The sequence below is a fragment of the Carassius gibelio genome, chromosome B7, assembly GCF_023724105.1.
Source record: "Carassius gibelio isolate Cgi1373 ecotype wild population from Czech Republic chromosome B7, carGib1.2-hapl.c, whole genome shotgun sequence".
Taxonomy (NCBI): Eukaryota; Metazoa; Chordata; class Actinopteri; order Cypriniformes; family Cyprinidae; genus Carassius; species Carassius gibelio.
The window spans coordinates 7,366,485-7,386,959 of record NC_068402.1 but is presented as its reverse complement, the minus strand read 5'-3'; the positions used below and the strand labels follow the sequence as shown (position 1 = coordinate 7,386,959).

The 20,475-nt window shown below is 38.7% G+C and overlaps 2 protein-coding genes across 3 annotated transcripts; both read right to left on the bottom strand.

The window, feature by feature from the left end:
* Nucleotides 1-729: 729 nt before the first annotated feature.
* On the bottom strand, nt 730-7,574 carry LOC127962601 (E3 ubiquitin-protein ligase TRIM39-like). Its single transcript, XM_052562227.1, has 8 exons — nt 7,482-7,574; nt 6,386-6,460; nt 5,641-6,194; nt 5,410-5,505; nt 2,206-2,439; nt 1,984-2,122; nt 1,830-1,856; nt 730-1,648 (listed from the first exon to the last, which is right to left on the bottom strand). The coding sequence occupies exons 2-8, from the start codon at nt 6,438-6,440 to the stop codon at nt 1,101-1,103; spliced, it is 1,653 nt and encodes a 550-aa protein (XP_052418187.1). The 5' UTR covers nt 6,441-6,460; nt 7,482-7,574; the 3' UTR covers nt 730-1,100.
* Nucleotides 7,575-11,533: 3,959 nt separating this feature from the next.
* LOC127962602 (zinc finger protein RFP-like) lies at nt 11,534-17,654 on the bottom strand. 2 transcript variants are annotated; one of them, XM_052562229.1, is made up of 9 exons: nt 17,533-17,654; nt 14,893-14,968; nt 14,161-14,711; nt 13,940-14,035; nt 13,617-13,850; nt 13,395-13,533; nt 13,244-13,270; nt 12,689-13,129; nt 11,534-12,293 (listed from the first exon to the last, which is right to left on the bottom strand). In XM_052562229.1, exons 2-9 carry the CDS (start codon nt 14,945-14,947, stop codon nt 12,265-12,267), a joined length of 1,572 nt encoding a protein of 523 aa, XP_052418189.1. In that variant the 5' UTR covers nt 14,948-14,968; nt 17,533-17,654; the 3' UTR covers nt 11,534-12,264. The 2 variants fall into 2 exon arrangements, with proteins under 2 accessions (XP_052418189.1, XP_052418188.1); XM_052562228.1 differs by having other exon boundaries at nt 11,534-13,129.
* Between the last annotated feature and the right edge of the window lie 2,821 nt (nt 17,655-20,475).

The following is a 20,475-nucleotide window of genomic DNA, read 5'->3' as shown; positions in this document are numbered from 1 at the left end:
CTGTGGATTAAGCCTGATAATAATCACATTTTAAATGTGAAAACTCTCGAATACAGCAGAGTTAAATGGTCTTATTAAATGTTTACACTAAAGTTAGTTTTGCAGCCCAACAGCACAACCATTTGATAAAATTCTGACATCTTTTTTAAATCTACACGACTGAACTAGCTGAGTGCTTAACTCATGCTTCAACCTGGTTTTAGCATAGTTTATTTTAGTTAGGTAGCAATCCACTCTGCTGAATGTGTTTAAAATAAATGTATCTGACATCACGTAGGCTACATGTGAGTGCATCAGCTGTTTTCACATGTCTTTGAATGTCTAAAGAATTAGGCTATGCTATATTATTTATTAAAAAGTCTAAAAGCTTTTAGATTATTGTGCATCAGTTTAGTTTCACTCAACTCTCCCTCACCTGCATTGCAGTCACACAGTAGCTCCTCCTATGTACAGCCAAATTTCACATTTATACATCCAGCTCATGTTTGAAAATTACCTTACCACATACACAAAACCTAAGCCAGAAGTGTTGCCATGGCATTTAATAGCTTGCTTACCAGTCTCGGATCTCTTTTATTGTGACATCACAAACAAATCTGATGTCAGAAAAGCAACACAGCTGGTTGTGTAATGCAAACATTAACATGTTTACAAATCAGGCACTATGGAAAAAGTATTTATTTATTTAAAAATATTTTGATGCTACCTGTAATTATAATTTGTAAAAAATTATACTGCCACTAGCATTAATTTGAGTTGGAAAGTGTAGTGAATTGTATACATTTTGCCAATTATGTTACATAATTACACTAATATAGCTACAATATATATTATTATTTCAGTTTGAATCATTGTACTCAAGTGATCTGGTTCTTCCATGGGTATTCATATGATATTCTCAATCTGTGCAAATGTTTACATTTTATTTGATGTAAACTTGTACAGATTATGAATAATTATGGCAAATTAAAAAAAGTGAATGGACAAACGTGACAGTAAATTAATAAATTGACAGACAGCAGCTGCGTACAGTATATTTTACATACAGATGTCTTAAGATGATTCATTTTCAATGTTTATTTCATATCTGGGTTGCATATTCATTCATTGTATTTAACAGGTGAGATGATCATTGGTGCTGAATTTTTACCAGTATCCTTTGAAAAGGGGCAAAAATATGGATATAATCTATTAGTGAAAGACTGCCCAGTGAAAGAGTAGACATGAGATATGGACTCTACATCATAGAAGGAGACCACACCTTCCTCATAATCCACAAACACCCCCACCTTCTGTGGCTTCACTCTCAGAGACAGAAGGACATAGGAATCAGTACAAGCCCAATATTCATCACCATTCCATAGACCCACAGTCCAGAATCCATTCTCAGGACACACTCTGATCTTTCCCTTCCTGTTAATAGATTCTCTGGCCACTCCTAAATCCCACTTATTCTTTCCCTTCACCAGCACTTCAAAATAAAATCTTCCTGATAAGAATCCCTCTTTTCCCAGGACAGAGGCACACTTATCAAATCGCTCTGGGTAATCTGGGACTCCATGCTCAGCGTCTCCATGTCGCACTTGTTTTCCATCATTAGACAGAATGAGAATTGGGTGAGCTGTATCAGGATCCAGAGTCACATCCACTGAGAGAGAAATCAGATAATAGGAATCACATTTTACCAATTCAAAGATTTGCACATGTTGACATGTTTGGTAAAATAAAAACACATTTTCAAATATATATATATATATATATATATATATATATATATATATATATATATATATATATATATATTATGAGTGAAAAATCACAGATTGTACCTGCATACTGTTGCATCCTCCTCAACACTGCAAGTCAAACAATCATAAAACAAAAAATAATTTCTATATTTTTAATAAAAAAATAACGTATGTGCCACATAGTCCAATAATAACATATCATATGATGTGCATGCTATATTTGATATTGACCTACCAGTTTGACTGAGTTTCTGGTCTAGAGTTTCCTGCAGCTGAGTCAGAGCTCTCCTCAGAGTCTCCACACTCACATCAGTGTTCATACTGATCTCAGGCCGGTTCCTGGTGTGTGGAGGACTGCACAGGGATGGATCAATCTACAGCAGGAGAGAAGAGAAATCCCTCAGCTTGAGGAGTGTGAGTGTTGTCCTGTGATGTGAGCTGACAGAGAGACACTGACCTGTAGGAGATGGAGGTGATCCTCAGTGTGTAAGAGATGATCCAGCTCAGTGTTACTCAACGTGAGCTCAGTGATTTCCTGCTGCAGCTCTTGAATGAGCTCTTCATCCTGTTTCTCTGCTGCTTTCTTCTTCTCCTCCATCATCTCCAGCAGCTCAGTCTGACATCTCTCAATGGAGTGTATCAGATCACTAAAGAGCTCAACACTGGCTGCTTTTTCTCGCTCTGTGCTGTTCTGAAATATATATATATATATATATATATATATATATATATATATATATATATATATATATATATATATATATATATATAGTGAGGTTGTGCATCCGTGCGCTTGCGCGTGCCTCAAAAGAGGACTTAACAATGCAAAGATCTATATTGGATAAATCACTAAACAGGATTTATCCTATTAAACTTTATTGATACGAATTGATAGGTGGGCCTGTTGGTTAGAGATTCGGACTTGTAATCCAAAGGTTGCGAGTTCAAGTCTTGGCCTGGCAGGAATTGTAGGTGGGGGGAATGAATGCACAGTGCTCTCTGCACCCTCAATACCACGACTGAGGTGCCCTTGAGCACTGAAGGCACTGAACCCCCAACTGCTCCCCGGGCACCGCAGCATAAATGGCTACACACTGCTCCGGGTGTGTGTTCACGGTGTGTGTGTGCTCACTGCTGTGTGTGCACTTTGGATGGGTTAAATGCAGCGCACAAATTCCGAGTATGGGTCTCTATACTTGGAAGTATTTCTAGTCATTTCACACTTTAGTATGTACACAAAAGGCCTATTTCTCTCAAATATTGTTCACAAATCTGTCTAAATCTGTGGTAGTGAGCACTTCTCCTTTGCTAAGATAATCCATCTACCTCACAGGTGTGGTATATCAAGATGCTGATTAGACAGCAGGATTATTGCACAGGATTGACTTCGGCTGGCCACAATTAAAGGCCACTCTAAAATGTGCATTTTTACTGTACTGAGGGTCCAGGGGGTGGAGTTGTGGGGGGTCCAAAAACCAGTCAGTATCTGGTGTAACCACATACAGTGCATCACATCTCCTTCACATAGAGTTGACCAGGTTGTTGATTGTGACCTGTGGAATGTTGGTCCACTCCTCTTCAATGGCTGTGCTAAGTTGCTAGATATTGGCGTAAACGCCGATCCAGAGCATCCCAAACATGTTCAATGGTTGACATATCCGGTGAGTATGCTGGCCATGCAAGAACTGGGATGTTTTCAGCTTCCAGGAAGTGTGTACAGATCCTTGCAACATGGGGCCTTGCATTATCATAGTGCAACTTGAGGTGATTGTCATGGATGAATGGCAAAACAATGGACCTCAGGATCTCACCACAGTAGCTCTGTGCAATCAAAATGCCATCAATAAAATGCACCTGTGTTCGTTGTCCATACCATACGCCTGCCTATACCATAACCCCACCACCATCATGGGCCAATCGATCCACAATGTTGACATCAGCAAACCGTTCACCCACACAACACCATACACGCTGTCTGCCATCTGCCCTTTACAGTGAAAACCAGGATTTATCCATGAAGAGAACACCTCTCCAAAGTGCCAGATGCAATCGAATGTGATCATTTGCCCACTCAAGTTGGTTACGATGATAAACTGCAGTCAGATCGAGACCCCGATGAGGACGAAGAGCATGCAGATGAGCTTCCTTGAGACTGTTTCTGACAGTTTGTGCAGAAATTCTTTGGTTATGCAAACCAATTGTTGCAGAAGCTGTCTGTGTGGCTGGTCTCAGAAGATCTTGGAGGATGATGCTGAATGTGAAATTCCTGGGCTGGTGTTGTTACAATTTACAGGCAACAGCTCTGGTGGACATTCCTGCAGTTAACATGCAAATTGCACGCTCCTAATCAGCATCTTGATATGCCACACTTGTGAGGTGGATTGATTATCTCAGCAAAGGAGAAGTGCTCACTTACTCAGATTTAGACAGATTTGTGAACAATATTTGAGAGAAACAGGCCTTTTGTGTACATAGAAGAAGTCAGCTCAGCTCATGAAAAAATGGGGGCAAAAACAAAAGTGTTACGTTTATAATTTTGTTCAGTGTATATACAGAGTTCTGGCATGAAACTCTGATGACGCGGTCCGATAGGTCTAACTCGATCTGATGTTATGACATCATTATCAGATGGCACAGCTGATTGGTTCTCTCCTCTACTGGTAGCCAATGAGCTTGCTGCTCAACATTCAAATATATGACTAGCGCTTGCCATAGTAGTACAGCTTGCTTCAGAAACCCTCCACCTTCCCCAGCTCCACCTGTATAGATCCGAGGTGATTCATTTATGCAATGCGGTTAATTCGTGTATGTTATATCTGCAACAGCAATATTTCGGACCCACTTTATATTAAGTGGCCTTAACTACTATGTACTTACATTTTAATTAATAATTTAGTACAATGTACTTATTTTGTACATACATGTTTTTACATTTTACTTATATTTAAAAAACAACAACATGTAATTACATCTGTATTTAATTTATGTAATTACATTTATAATTACACTGTTGACCTATACTTTACACCTTAACCCACCCTTAAACTTACCCATACCTCCAACCCTCTCCCTAATCTTACCCCTTTCCCACCTCAATAGCAGCAAAAGTGTTTTACAATACAATATGAACACAATAAGTACATTGTACTTATTTTTTATGTAAATACATAGTAGTTAAGGCCACCTAATATAAAGTGGGACCAATATTTCTTACATGCTTACAGCAGCATGTTATGGATGTATTGGCATTAGCAATTCTTGGTACTTGCTCTGCCGCAGCAGCATAGCAGATCTATTCTGCCAAGACAAATACATTAACATTGTCATGTACAATTCCTTTCGAGAATTGTCATGACAGAAATGTATGTATGATTAATTAAGTGATACCATCCATTTAAAAAGAAAAAACAGCTACAGATTCCCTTCCCTGTGTACCCCTGCTAAGCTGCGGTTAATGTCTATCTGTGTCTATTCTTTATCTGTGTGCCAAATTTCATAGCTTTCCCACAAATAGTTCTATGAACTGCCATAGACTTCAAGAGAGGCGGAGGAAGAAGAAGATGATGATGATGATGAAGGTGGTGCTTGACCCCCTAATTAATTGACTTCATTTACAGTATCAAACAATATCATTAATGGATACTGTATTTATCAAACTCACTTTCCTGTGTTCTGTGAAATACTTAATGTCTTGAATCTTCTTGTTTTTGTCCTGGATCATCTGCTGGACATCTTTCTGTATCTTCATTAGCTGACTCTACAGACAAGCAGGAACACACACATACATTTTATCACTAAATTCCCCATGTTTTGACCAAATATATAGTTGGAATATTTAAAAAGTAAAAGGTTATTAAAGTATTTTTTTATATATATTGTTAGGAACTCATACCTTCTTCTCTTTACTCTCCTCCTCTAGAGGAACAGTGTTGTGAGTCTTGTGGTCTCCGTCAGTGCAAAACACACACACACGTGTCTGATCATCTCTACAGAACAGCTCCAGAGGTCTCTCATGTTTTTGGCATATATAGTCCTTCATATTCTCCACAGGGTCCATCAGTTTGTGTTTCTTTAAGCTCAGGACTCTCAGGTGAGGCTCCAGGTGAGTTTCACAGTAAGAGGTCTGACACACCAGACAGGACTTCAGGGCTTTCAGCTTTCTTTCATCACAGATGTCACAGAGAACTTCAGATTTACTCAAACTAAACTTTTTCTGAAAGAGCTGCACAACCTCTCGAAGTGCAGTGTTGATATTGATGTCAGGTCTTTTACTGAATGTTTCTTTACAGAATGGACAGTAGCAGTTCTGACTGTTCTCCCAGCACTGGTTCAAACAGCTCTTACAGAAGTTGTGTCCACATGGAGTGCTGACTGGATCAGTAAACACATCCAGACACACTGAACATTTAAGCTCCTTTGCTAGAAGACCACTGGAGGTTGACATAGCTGATAAGAAGAGGAATAATTAAAATGTATCACCTATAGCTCATGTCTGCAAATATTGGATAATATTCAGTACAAATAAAATTTTTACTTGTACGGCAACCAAAACAGGAATTAATTATCATTGTAAGTGATGTCTAGATTGTACAGTTCTTAGTTACTTTATTCAATAATATTTTTAGTAGCTGACTTACATGGAGGGTTTTCCCTACTGCGTCTGGATTTTCGTGATCGAATTCTTTCTGCCATTGCTGCTCTTTTCTTTAAGCCTTGTCAGAAATAAAGTCACAGGACATATTTAATTTCATAACATTTTAGGGCTTTATAATTTCCACAATGTGAAACCCAGTCCTAAAAATTAAATTTACTGTACATGGAGTGTCATAACATTTAGGATGAATAAATTAAAATCGGGGGTATCAAATCATGGAACAAACTAGTGTCTGTCAGTTTTTAATCATTTTTTATATGAATAAATACATTCTCATAAAAAGTTAATGATTTATTAATTTAATTAGACACGCATTTTCATTAATAAAAAAAATCATTTAAAAATGGAATTCAGAAAATGTAAACTATAAGCACTGAGTCTGGGAACAATACAGAAATCAAGAATAAATAAAAAATTATTTCATTGAGCCCTAAAATTAAATTATTGTTAAACTTGTTAAATCAAGTTTTTTTATTACAATTTATTAGACATACTTTCTGAGAGAGAGAGAGAGAGAGAGAGAGAGAGAGAGAGGAACTAATTCCAGAAAATTAAAATGAAAGTTCCAGTGTCGGTAAAAATTATAAGAGGGTCCTTGGTAAATTGACCTTAAAAAGTTTGAGAGCCCCTGTAAAAATAAATAAACAATAAAATAAAACAAAACTATACTTAAAAAAATAATTACTAGCTTAGAGCCAAACAGATCAGTTTTTGATAATGTTTTAATGACAATCAGTATCACTGTACAATGCAACCATTCTATTTGTATCATTTGACTGTTAATATTGATAATGATGATACATACTAATTCCAGAACTTCACGAATTGAATTTATGGATGTAAAACAGATCATAATCATTCTTGTATGCAGATCCAAACATATTAACAGAGAGCTGAGTATATGATTCCAAATAAGGTTTTGCATTTCGAAAAATCAGATCACATCTTCAAGACATTCAGTTAATGGATCTTTCTTATCTAACCCACAAAGTGCGGTTTTCAGTGTGTTCAGTTTGTCTAATGTATACTCAACAAACATTAGAAAAATTAAAAACATTTAATATATATCCATAACTTACCTGTGAGTGAATATCATGTATTAGAATGCTTAAGTTCAATTAGGATTTTGTTGTTGTTGTTGTTTTGTAAAGTGAAAGTCAAAGTTTGCTCCCGTCAGACTTTGACCCTGTATCATGTGTCTTTGTGCACAGTTTTATGTAGGAGTGTAGGCCTATTACATAAGGTGCACATACAACTTCAATGTCATTTATAAAGTACCTGAATTCTGACTGTTGCTATGGCATTAGCATTAAAACCTTTATTCAAAAAAGGTCACTCCAAATCTTCTTGTTGATATAAACAGCATTTCACTCAATTTGGAGCCCCACGACTCCCAAAAGGCTCCTTACACAATAGCTGGTGAAGCTCCGATGTTTAGTATGTTGTCAGTGAGGTATTGCTAGCTAGATCACAATTCCACCTGAAATGTTCTTTATGACACGTTCAGACTAGTTCAAATCTACTAACATTATATTTACTTTATTTCTTGTCTATTTACTGACATATCACATGATACTTAATGATATAAAACTAATTAATCTTTATTTGGATTACTACTTGTGCACAATGCACATTTCTCCATATTAAGCCAAAAATGTGTTTTAATGTCACTATAGATGTAATCTATAGATGACATGTTAAGTGTAAATTAAGTATACTTGCAATAGTGCCAATTTAGAACAATCATATGTACTTCAATATATCTTTAGTTAGTGGGAAAAAAAGTGAAAGTCATGACATTTGCCAAGACTATGGTGCTCTGCATTTAACCCATCCAAGTGCACACACACAGCAGTGAGAAGTGAACACACCATGAACACACCATGAACACACACCCGGAGCAGTGGGCAGTTGTATATCCAGCGCCCGGGGAGCAACTGGAGGTTCAGTGCCTTGCTCAAGGGCACTTCAGCCATGGGTATTGAGGGTGGAAGAGAGCGCTGTTCATTCACTCCCTCCCACCTACTGTACAACTCCTGACAGCACCGAGACTCAAACCTGTGACCGTCGGGCGACAGATGCCCTAGTTAAAGAGCCAGTAAGATGACAATTCTAAGCTTCCTATCACTGTTTATAAGTCCTGTACATTAGGTTTAAATCCATCCAAGGTTAAAAAACATTGTCATTTTGTCAAAATATCATTTTAAAATTACCTCAATTCTCAGAGATGCCCAAACGGTTCGCGCGAAGCTGTTCAAAAGATTCAGTTTCCTTAAACCCCACCTTTCGGTAGCATACTGTGTTCTGATTGGTCAACTAACATAGTCAGGTTTGATTGGTTGTTCCGCACACACCTCCACGGTAAACTATGCGTTAGCATCTGTTTGGGGTGAATTATGTCTTATTCCTCTCATCGCAAACAGTAAAATAAAAAACTTGAACAGGCTCGCTGCTTTTTCTTCTGTGTGGGCGTATTCAAGCCATGCGCTTCAGTTTGAATCTGAATAGCGCGTTCAGCGCGGGGGCGTGGTCACATTAGAATGAAGGGAGACATGAAAAACAGACATCGCGTTGTTTTCATATGGATTACTTTATCACAGAATATCTGTTTTCGGCAGCACTTGTTTAGTTTTAAAGTAGACATGTCAAACTTTCTATAGATATCTTTCTCATGTCTCTTCGTTGAGTATTCACGGAGTTACACTTCATTTTAATGACGTGTTTGTACATGACGATCAGCGCAGACAGGCTGCAGACAGCACACATACTGATAAGACGCTCGGGAGAAAACAGACACATAACTTCATAATCATATTTCGCGTTGTGATTGTACATAGAGATGGGCAAAAGATTTGAAATCTATAATGACTCGTTTCAGCGATTCAGAGTCGACTCCTTACTTTAGAAGCCAATAACTTTATAAATCGTGTACTTTTTGGTTTAATTACTTTGCACATTGTTTACACTGATGGACAGCTACATCATACACTGTAATACAGGTCATTTTTGATTTCCCATCTGTGTGGCTCTTTAAGGAATCTTTAACTTCAGCTCTACTTCTGCACAATTAAAAGTGCATTAAGTGCAAAATTAGTTGTTACAATTTAGCAGACTTTGAGTATATCAGTTTAGTGATAGGTATGTATTTAGTGACATATATTTTCAAGTTGATGCAAAGGCTTTTTATATGATATTTTATTTCAATGTATTGTTATTTATTTTAAACTCATTAATTTCATGTTTTGTTGCTAGCAGATGCATCCATGTTTTTATACACCAAATAAAACTGAATAAAACGTCAAAAAGTCGCATACAACTTTTTAAAAATAATAATAATAAGGTCAAAATAGAGTTCAATACTGTCATCAATGTTTGCAATAATTTTTATTAAAGATTCAAATCAGTACAGAAAATCAGATGCGAAAATATTACTGATGATTGTGCCCGTGGCTGCTCCATCCTCCGCCCCAGTCAGGCCAACTGTGACAGAGATGAGATGCTGCCTCTTCTTCTCTCTTCTCATGAACCACTTCCAATGAAGATGTAAACCAAAGTGAGCACATTTTAAAGGGGTCATCAGAGCTGAATTTACACATAGGCATTCTAGGCACTGTCACAATATACAGGAGCAAGAAGCAAGGAGACGCAAGAAACGCAGGAGATTTCTTCAACATGCAATTTTAATTACAATTAATGTGGAATTACATGGAGTACGGGGGAGATGACGTTTACAGCTGCCGACTGGTAACAGGGATCACTTTTAATACACAGAACAAGATAATGGGATAACGAGACACACATAGGACCAATGGAAACACATAGAAAACACCTGGAATCAAATTAATCAACATGAAGATGAAAACTGGGTCACAGGGAGAAAAACAAACACAACACACGGAACAGAGTCTGACACCACGCCCCCCTCTGGAAGGCGTGTCCTCACGCCATACAACATCCAACGGGGAGGGGGGGTGGGTGCTCTGGAGGTCCTTCAGGAAAGACACGGAACAGTGGCCTCTAGAGCGAAATGCGTTTGGGACACCATGGTGGATCAGGAGACTTTGGAGGCTATGGTGGAGCAGGGAGTTCGGGAAGCCATGGCAGAGCTGCCTCTGAGGCCCCAGCCCTACTACCCCCCACCAAAATAAAAATAAAAAATACTTGGAGGAACTTACGGGGCTTATCAGGGATCAGGAGCCCTCCCTGGGCTTAACGGGGAAACAGGAGCCCTTCATGGGATATACTACAGAACAGGAGCCCTTCCTGGTCTGAACTGAGGGTCAGGAGCCCTTCCTGGGCTTAACTCGGGATCAGGAGCCCTCCGTGGGCTAAACTAGGGAACAGGAGCACTTCCTGGGCTGAAATGGGGATCAGGATAGTGCTTTCGTGGTTCTGGCACTGGAGGGCACTCTGGAGGAGCAGGCAGAGCATGGCACTTTCAAGGAGCTGGCACTAGAGTGAATATTGGGGCTGGAACTGACTGACACTGGAGCGAGCTCTGGGGCTAGAGCCGACACTAGATCGAGCTCGGGAGGAGCGGACACTTGAGGACACTCTGGAAGGCGCTTTCAAGGAGCAGGCACTGGAGTGAGCATTGGGGCTGGCAGGCTTGCCACATTAACGTCCTTTGGGCTTGCCACATTAACATCCCTTGGGCTTTTCACATTAACATCCTTTGGGCTTGCCACATTAATCTTCATTGGGTTTGCCATATGAATGGTTGGTGAACTAGAGAGGGCCTTGGATGGCAGCAGGCTTTGGTGAGCTGCCGACAGCAGTGGGCTGGTTCTGGCTCGGGACCAGACACTCCCCAGACACCAGAAGAAACCTTTCCTCCAACTTAGCCTAGTGGTGTCTGGGAGGTCCAAGGGGCGATGGTAGTTGGCCCCGAGCCAGAACAGCTGATTAAGGATGACATCATCCAACGCCATCACGCATCATGCAGAATTCCCCTTCATTCTCATAGAAGGAGAGATCTTGACGGGATATGCTGTTTCTATGCTGCGGCGGAAAAACCAGGAAACAAAAATTGGGAAAAAGAAAAACGAGGAGAAGTAGGTTCTGGTTACTTTTTTCAGGATGGCTGTTCTGCCATGATACACAGGAGCGATGAGCAAGAAGATGCAGGAGATTTCTTCAACATTATTATTTTTTTTAATTCGAAGATGGGGAATTACAAGGAGTATGGAGGAGATGACATTTACAACAGCCGACAGAGAACTGTGAACAGGGAACACTTTAAATACACATAAGAGGATAATGGGATAACGAGACACACATGGAATGGAAACACATAGAAAACACTTGGAATCAAATTAATCAACATGAGGAAGAAAACTGAGTCACAGGGAGAAAAACATACACAATACACGGGAAGTGTCTGACAGGCCAGTGCCTATGCTCGCTCGTCCAGGGTGGCCCAAACACAATAAAGAGATATATATTTTTGTTATTCTATGCGCTACCCACAACAGTAAAATTACATGCGCAAATTACATACAATTACATGCGCATAACTCGTACGTTGTTGTATTTCATCGTTAATGAAATACAACTACGTACGAATTATGCGCATGTAATTGTTCTGCCCTGCTTTTAATTATACACTCTGCTGTACCATAAACATTTTAAAATACATTTCTCTCACAAGTCTGTCACATAGGCATATGTTCACATACTGTGTGTCTTAAAAAGAGTCTCAGAAAAAAAATTGTTTATTAAAAAGTTAAAAAGCTTCAGTTCAGTTCAGATTAACTTTCACAGAAAAACAGAAGCCCTCACCAGCAGTGCTCTCCAAGTGTGCCGCACAAGCACTGAAAGGGAAGCCACAACGATTGCCCCCAGGTGGCTGGACCCAGCAGGTCATATATCCCTAACCCTCTCCATGTAATCTAATGGGATGTGAGAAGAAAAAATATTATGGATATTATAGCCTATGTGTGAAAAGGATACAGGATGGTGTTTTACTGCCATTAACGTTAATTCGAGCTGTAAAGTGCAATTTTACAGATAACAATAATAACAGATTTTCAAAGTTAAAACATCAGATAGAAAATATTATGATATTAACATTTTATCATTTGACTAATAGCAGCTGCATACAACATATCCGACTTTCAGATAAAAATGTATTACATTTCTTTGTTTTCATTGTTTATTTCACTATCTCGGTTGTAAATTCATCCATTGTAATTGAAAGGTGAGATGATCATTGGTGCTGAATCTTTACCAGTATCGTCAGGAAAGGGGCAAAAATATGAACATAGTCGATTAGTGAAAGACTGACCAGTGAAAGAGTAGATATGAGATCTGGACTCTACATCACAGAAGGAGACAAGACCTTCCTCATAATCCACAAACACCCCCACCTTCTGTGGCTTTACTCTCAGAGACAGAAGGACATAGGAATCAGTACAAGCCCAATATTCATCACCATTCCTCAGAGCCACAGTCCAGAATCCATTCTCTGGACACACTCTGATCTTTCCCTTCCTGTTAATAGATTCTCTGGCTACTCCTAAATCCCACATATTCTTTCCCTTCACCTGCACTTCAAAATAAAATCTTCCTGACAAGAATCCCTCTTTTCCCAGGGCAGAGGCACACTTATCAAACCGCTCTGGGTAATCTGGCAGTTTGTGCTCAATGTCTCCATGTCGCACTTGTTTTCCATCATTAGACAGAATGAGTTTTGGATGAGCTGTGTCAGGATCCAGAGTCACATCCACTGAGAGAGAAATCAGATAATACATTTTAACAAAGATCTCCATAAGTGTTTGGCAGAATAAATGTTAATTATAACTACAATATTTATGTGAAGATGAAAAATCACACATGGTACCTGCATACTGCTGCATCTTCCTCAATACTGTGAAGTGAAAGAATAATATTTTCAAATTTTTGCATAAAGAACTATTGTTTGGTCTCAAAAGTAATTTTATACAGTAAATTAGCATCTAATGAAACGTGTTCTGTATTTGATATTGACCTACCAGTTTGACTGAGTTTCTGGTCTAGAGTTTCCTGCAGCTGAGTCAGAGCTCTCCTCAGAGTCTCCACACTCACATCAGTGTTCATACTGATCTCAGGCCGGTTCCTGGTGTGTGGAGGACTGCACAGGGATGGATCAATCTACAGCAGGAGAGAGGAGAAATCCCTCAGCTTGAGGAGTGTGAGTGTTGTCCTGTGATGTGAGCAGACAGAGAGACACTGACCTGTAGGAGCTGGAGGTGATTCTCAGTGTGTAAGAGATGATCCAGCTCAGTCTTTCTTAGCTTGAGCTCAGTGATTTCCTGCTGCAGCTCTTGAATGAGCTCTTCATCCTGTTTCTCTGCTGCTTTCTGCATCTCCTCCATCATCTCCAGCAGCTCAGTCTGAGATCTCTCAATGGAGTGTATCAGATCACTGAAGAGCTCAACACTGGCTGCTTTCTCTCGCTCTGTGCTTTTCTGAAATAGTTATATTTTTAAATAATTGGCTTCATTTACAGTATCAAACTAAAACATTATTCATTAAAGATTTAACATCTTTAGCTCACTTTTCTGAGTTTTGCAAAGTATTTAATGCCTTGAATCTTCTCGATTCTGTCCTGGATATTCTGCTGCGTGGCTTTCTGTGTCCTCATTAGCTGAGTCTATAGAGAGATAGAAACATAGAAACATTTGATCAAATCAGCATTTTCCATTTTCTGACAAAAGATCTAGCTGCATAATTTAAAATGAGGTTATTGGAATAAGTTTTGATGTTAGTAACTCTTGCCTTCTTCACTTTACACTCCTCCTCTAGAGGAACAGTGTTGTGAGTCTTGTGGTCTCCATCAGTGCAAAACACACACACACGTGTCTGATCGTCTCTACAGAACAGCTCCAGAGGTCTCTCGTGTTTCTGACATATATAGTCATTTATATTCTCCACAGGGTCCATCAGTTTGTGTTTCTTTAAATAGATTTTGTGATGAAACTCCAGGTGAGTTTCACAGTAAGATGCCTGACACAGCAGGCAGGATTTCAGGGCTTTCTTTTTTCTTTCATCACAGACGTCACAGAGAACTTCAGATTTACTCAAACTGGGCTTTTTTTGAAAGAGCTGTGCAACCTCCCTAAGAGCTGTGTTGATCTTGATGTCAGGTCTTTTACTGAATGTTTCTTTACACAATGGACATCTGCACTGTTGACTTTTCTCCCAGCACTGGTTCAAGCAGCTCTTACAGAAGTTGTGTCCACATGGAGTGCTGACTGGATCAGTAAACACATCCAGACACACTGAACACTGAAGCTCCTCAGCCAGAGAACCACTGGAGTATGAAATATCTTAAAAAAATAGAAATAATAAAAATATCTCACCTCAAGTGTCTACGCATGTTAGATCGTATTTAAATTATATTATTACTTGTACAGTTAAAAAAAAAAAAAAAAGAAGAAGCTGTGATGCTAAGACAAGGTTTTTTTTTTCGTTTGATTTATCCAATTAAACTTTTAGTGATTAACTTACTTGGAGGGATATCCATACTCTCTCTGAATTTTTGTGATTGAAAAAAATCTGCCATTGCTCTGCTTTTCTTTAGGCCCTGTCATGAAAAAAAAAAAAAGTCAAAGCACATATTTCTTTTCACAGCATAGAACCCCCCCCCCCCAAAAAAAGAAAAGAAAAGTAAAATCCCCCTTTTTTTCCCCCATAGTCAATCATAGTACTAAGACTGCTTTCCTTGTAGTTACTAATGACCTGCTTTTATCATCTGATTATGGTTGACTGCCATCAGTTCCTAGCAGTGAATGAAGAGGTTTCATATCGATCACAAGTGCAGTATGGAGTACCTCAAGGCTCAGTAGTAGTGCCATTACTCTTCACGCTTTACATATTACTTCGAAGATATCATCAGGAAACACGGTGTTAGCTTTCACTGTTATGCTGATGATACTCAGCTCTATATTTCTTTGTGGCCCATTGAAACATACCAGTTTGATAAACAAAATGCATAGTCGATATAAAAAACTGGATGACGAGTAATTTCTTACTGCTAAATTCTAAAAAAACAGAGGTGTTAATTATAGGACCTAAAAACTCTGCATTGTAATAACCTAGAACGCTGTCTAAGACTTGATGGCTGCTATGTCAATTCTTTGACATCAGTTAGGAACCTAGGTGTGCTATTTGATCGCAATCTTTCCTTAGAAAGCCACATTTCTAGCATTTGTAAAACTGCATTTTTCCATCTCTCTCAATGTCAAATACAGAAATGTTAACCCATGCGTTTAAGACCTCAAGGTTAGATTATTGTAATGCTTTATTGGGTGGTTGTTCTGCATGTTTAATAAACAAACTACAGCTAGTCCAAAATGCAGCAGCTAGAGCTCTTACTAGAACCAGGAAGTATGACCATATTAGCCCTGTTCTGTCAAAACTGCACTGGCTCCCTATCAAACATTGTATAGATTTTAAAATCTTGCTTATTAAGTATAAAGCCCTGAATGGTTTAACACTTCAGTATTTGAACGAGCTTGTTACATTATGATCCTCCACATCCGCTGCATTCTCAAATTTCAGGAAATTTCATAATACCTGGAATATCAAAATCAACAGAGGGCGCCTAAACTCTGGAATATTCTACCTAACATTGTTCGGGAGGCAGACACACTCTTGAAGTTTAAATATAAATTAAAGACCTACAGGTATCTCTTTAACCTGGCTTACACATAACACACTAATACGCTTCTTATATCCAAATCCGTTGAAGGATTTTTAGGCTGCATTAATTAGGTAAACCAGAACCGGGAACACTTCCCATAACATCCGATGTACTTGCTACACCATTAGATGAATGGCATCTACGCTAATATTAGTCTGTTTTATTTCCGAAGTCACCGTAGCCACCAGATCCAGTATGTATCCAGATCAGAGGGTCACTGCAGTCACCCAGATCCATTACATATCCAGACCAGATGGTGGATCAGCACCTAGAACAGCTCTCTACAGCCCTGAAAGACTGCGGAGACCAGGATAACTAGAGCCCCAGATACAGATCTCCTGTAAAGACTTTGTTTCAGACGACCACCAGGACAAGGCCACAGGAAACAGTTGATTCTTCTGCACAATCTGATTTTGCTGCAACCTGAGAACTGGCCCCCCAACTGAGCCTGGTTTCTCCCAAGGTTTTTTTCTCCATTCTGTCACTGATGGAGTTTTGGTTCCTTGCTGCTGTCTCCTCTGGCTTTTTTAGTTGGGGAAACTTAATTTCCAGTGATATCGTTGACTTGATTTAAACTGAACTGAAATGATGACATCACTGAATTCAATGATGAACTGCCTTTAACTGTCATTTTGCATTATTGACACACTGTTTTCCTAATTAATGTTGTTCAGTTGCTTTGACACAATCTGTTTTCAACTGTATTTATTACCACTGTTCTTGCATTGCTAATTTTCATTATATACATATATAACCCTACATTGCACTCCTGTTTATAATCTGTACAAACAGTACTCTGCTTAATATTGTTTATAGCAACTCCACTGTACATACTGCAAATCATAGCTTCACTTACTCTGCACTATGTATATAAAACACTGTATTCTTGCACTTCTGGTTAGATGCTAAGTGCATTTCGTCAGCTCTGTACTTGAACTCTGCATAATGACAATAAAGTTGGACCTAATCTAATCTAAACTAAACATGACTTGAAATGACCCCAGAGGAAGAAGTACAGCAATGTCAGTGAAGGTGATTTTTTATTTATTTTTTACAAGAGATACTAGTTTACTGGCAAGGTCAAGTTTCACAAAGTCTCAGTGTTACACTAAAACTCTATTTGTAACATTTCACTATTTTTTTTAAAGAAATTACATATTAATGTCAGCATTTCACAAATTAAATGCATGGATGCAAAACAAATTAAATTCACTCATGTGTACAGCTCTTGCCTTTTATTAACATAAAGCTAAATTAAATGATTCCAAATAAGTGTTTTATTTTTTATAAGTCAGACGAATTCAAGACCACATCAAAATGCTAAATTAATTGAATTTTCTCATCTGATGCACAAAGTGCAGTTTTCAATGTGTTCAATCTGTCTAAAAGAGACTCAGTAGTGAACATTAGAAAAATAAGACATTTCATATATTTCTGTAACTTACCTGTGAGTGAATATCGCATAAGTCTTAGAATGCTTCAATTAGGATTTTTTTTTTTAAGAGAGAGAGAGAGAGAAAAGTCTGTTGTCTATATATGCTACCATACTTTCTGAAGCAAATCAGACTTTGACCCTGTCATCATGTGTCTTTTATGGAGGTGTTTCCTTTTATTAATGAATGTAGTACATAAACTGTATACAACTCCAATGTCCAATGCTTCCCCAGGACTTTGTTGAAACTTTGGTGCGTGGTCTATGATGCCTCTTGGCGGGTCTGGGGGCATGCCCCCCCAGGAGAAAAACTTGAACATTTTAAAGTTAAAGGTTAAAAGAGCTGAGTCTGGCCAGTTGCATAAACTTAGCCACCATGTTAAGACTGTCTTAAGAACTAGTTTGACCAACTAACAGTTGCCAAAGGGTAATCTGTCTTTTCTCATTCAAATAAGACCAATCTACCTTTTCATAACCGGCCCCTGGTGAATGTACTTGTTCTTGAAATTTAAAGTGGACTCAACCCTCTCTTGTGATAGTGTCTAAGACAGACCAGTGGAAGCCAAACAAATGTGAATAAAATAATAATAAAAAAATATATTTTATATTATCATTCCTATGACAGTAATAGCCATATATTGTACTGCACTGCACTGTGAAATAAATGCCAGTGGGTGGTGACTTGAGAAAATGTACCGGCCATAAATATTTTTCTCTGCCATGAAACAGTTTTTGCAAAAAAAGATGAGCAGTTGCTACTACTACAACAACTAAACATATTTGATTTAAAAAAAGCCATTTGAAATTAGAACAAACCACTGAATTTTGATACAAACAAAGATACAAAGATAAAACCTGCATGAAAAAAAAAACAGTCTGAATAAGAACACAAATTCACTCTGACAGCAGGTGGTGGTTATGGATCAATGTCAGCTCCTCGGTTCTTGAATTGGATGCATCCAAGAGAAACGTTTCTCGGTTCAGTGTACTGCTGATCCGAAAACCGATGCAACGGATCTTGACTCGAGACCGAGTCAATCTTTCATTCGTCATCTGGCTTGGCTCCGTGTCCTTGTTCAGTTCTCTCTTCACAGCAGTTCAGTCAGTGTACTGTTTGAGTAAATGAATTACTCCGGGATATTGGTTTGTTTTAACTCAGAGGGAGTATCAGCCACATTAAAAAAGTGAACAGCTTAAGTCATTTGTGGATTAATGCGTATTGGAGATGCGAACCGTTTAAAACGATTCAGTTCGATTTGGTGAACTGGTTCAAAAAGATCCGGTTACATCGAGTGATTCGTTCTAGAACCGGATATCACTAAACTGCAGTGTTGTGAACGCACTCGGAAGAGAAGACAATGGTGAATAAAGTCGTAAATTTTGCTATATTTGGACCAAAATGTATTTTCGATGCTTAAAAATATTCTAACTGACCCTCTGATGTCACATGGACTACTTTGATGATGTTTTTTCTCATCTTTCTGGACATTGACAGTAGACCGTACACACAGCTTCAATGGAGGGACTGTGAGCTCTCGGTCTAAATCTAAAATATCTTAAACTGTGTTCTGAAGATGAACGGATGCGTCGCGGGTTTGGAACGACATGAGGGTGAGTCATTAATGACATAATTGTCATTTTTGGGTGAACTAAATTGGGTGGTTTCTCTACCTTCTGAAACGCCTAATTTTTTCAAAGCTCATTGTTCCGAAAAGCAGGTGTACTCTGATTGACCAGCTATCCAGTGTGTTGCGATTGGCTGAATTCCTTCAAACATGATGAAAATGTTACACCCCTTAACATTTTGTGATGACGTGTGTCCTGGCAAGACAAGACACAAACAATAAAACCCATTACAAACGAGGCATTTGTTGCATCCAGTAGGTACTTAAATACTGATTATAATGACGTCTTTTTGCCCATTGCTGTATAAACATAATATTGTTTTTGTATACAATAATATCTGTATTTGTGATCTGCTTAAAACTCGTGTTTGAATCACTGTTGAATCGTGTTCATCATCAGTGGCAAATCCTTTACAAATGTAAACATGCATACTGTGAGTCAGAAGTGCCAGACTGTCCTTGTAAATATGGAACTGCCTCACTTTATAGAAACAGACTCAGGTTTAATGAGTTTGCCTTGCAGATAATAAAGCAAGAAGAATAGCATGCATATTTGGTGTGCTGTCCAGTGATAGGGCTCCGAGCTCGGCATTGGCCCAAACGCTGATTACACATTTTTTGTGGTTTGGCTACATTTGTTATTTTAGGTACCTTCATGTTTCTTGATCTACCTGTAAAGACCTTTTATTGAGGGCCTGCAGTTCTTTCATCAGGCACACTATCTGACTGTCAGCATACCAGCTTAATGTCTTTTCTTGGGCCTGGCCAGAATAAATTATTAATGCCATTGCGATGCATGCAGTTGACCTGTATGTTTTCATCCTCTTCATTCATGATTATGCCAGAGAAGTGGTCATTATCATATTTCACCATACACCACCTGCCAACATGGTCGATGGTAATGACCTCTGGATGCCATGAAGTTGTTTGAACCTTTGATTTTAAATTCAATCCCACATAAACAATGAAATTCCTGTTATACAGTGATTTTTATGTCTCCATGTTTTATTTACTCATATTTAAAGGAGTGATAACCCCAAACCCAGGCCATGTTTGGCCCACATGCTGTATGCCAGTGCCGGATGAATGCCAGCTTGGCCAGCTGCATGCCAAATCAGGGCCAAATTTGTTTTCTGACTAACACGGCTCTTCCCTTTGCATAAAGTGTTGTATAAATGTGTGTGCTGTCATTATAAAACTCTCCTTTCACTCAGCAACTGTAAAGTGGAGCAGGACAACTTCCCACCAGTCCTTGTTCTGGATTCTCACCACAAGCAACCCGTTCTGGTCACGGGAAGGGGAATTTTTTTGTGTGATAAATATTAGCAGCA

Excerpts from the sequence above, each read along its gene's own strand:
- LOC127962601 (XM_052562227.1), bottom strand. The coding sequence starts at position 6,440 with ATGGCAGAAAGAATTCGATCACGAAAATCCAGACGCAGTAGGGAAAAC. Across the intron at positions 2,440-5,409 it reads ATTTCACAGAACACAGGAAA|AACAGCACAGAGCGAGAAAA; the intron begins GTGAGTTTGATA and ends TATATATTTCAG. Across the intron at positions 1,857-1,983 it reads CCAGAAACTCAGTCAAACTG|TGTTGAGGAGGATGCAACAG; the intron begins GTAGGTCAATAT and ends TTTGACTTGCAG.
- LOC127962602 (XM_052562228.1), bottom strand. The coding sequence starts at position 14,947 with ATGGCAGATTTTTTTCAATCACAAAAATTCAGAGAGAGTATGGATATC. Across the intron at positions 13,851-13,939 it reads ACTTTGCAAAACTCAGAAAA|AAAAGCACAGAGCGAGAGAA; the intron begins GTGAGCTAAAGA and ends TAACTATTTCAG. Across the intron at positions 13,271-13,394 it reads CCAGAAACTCAGTCAAACTG|TATTGAGGAAGATGCAGCAG; the intron begins GTAGGTCAATAT and ends TTCACTTCACAG.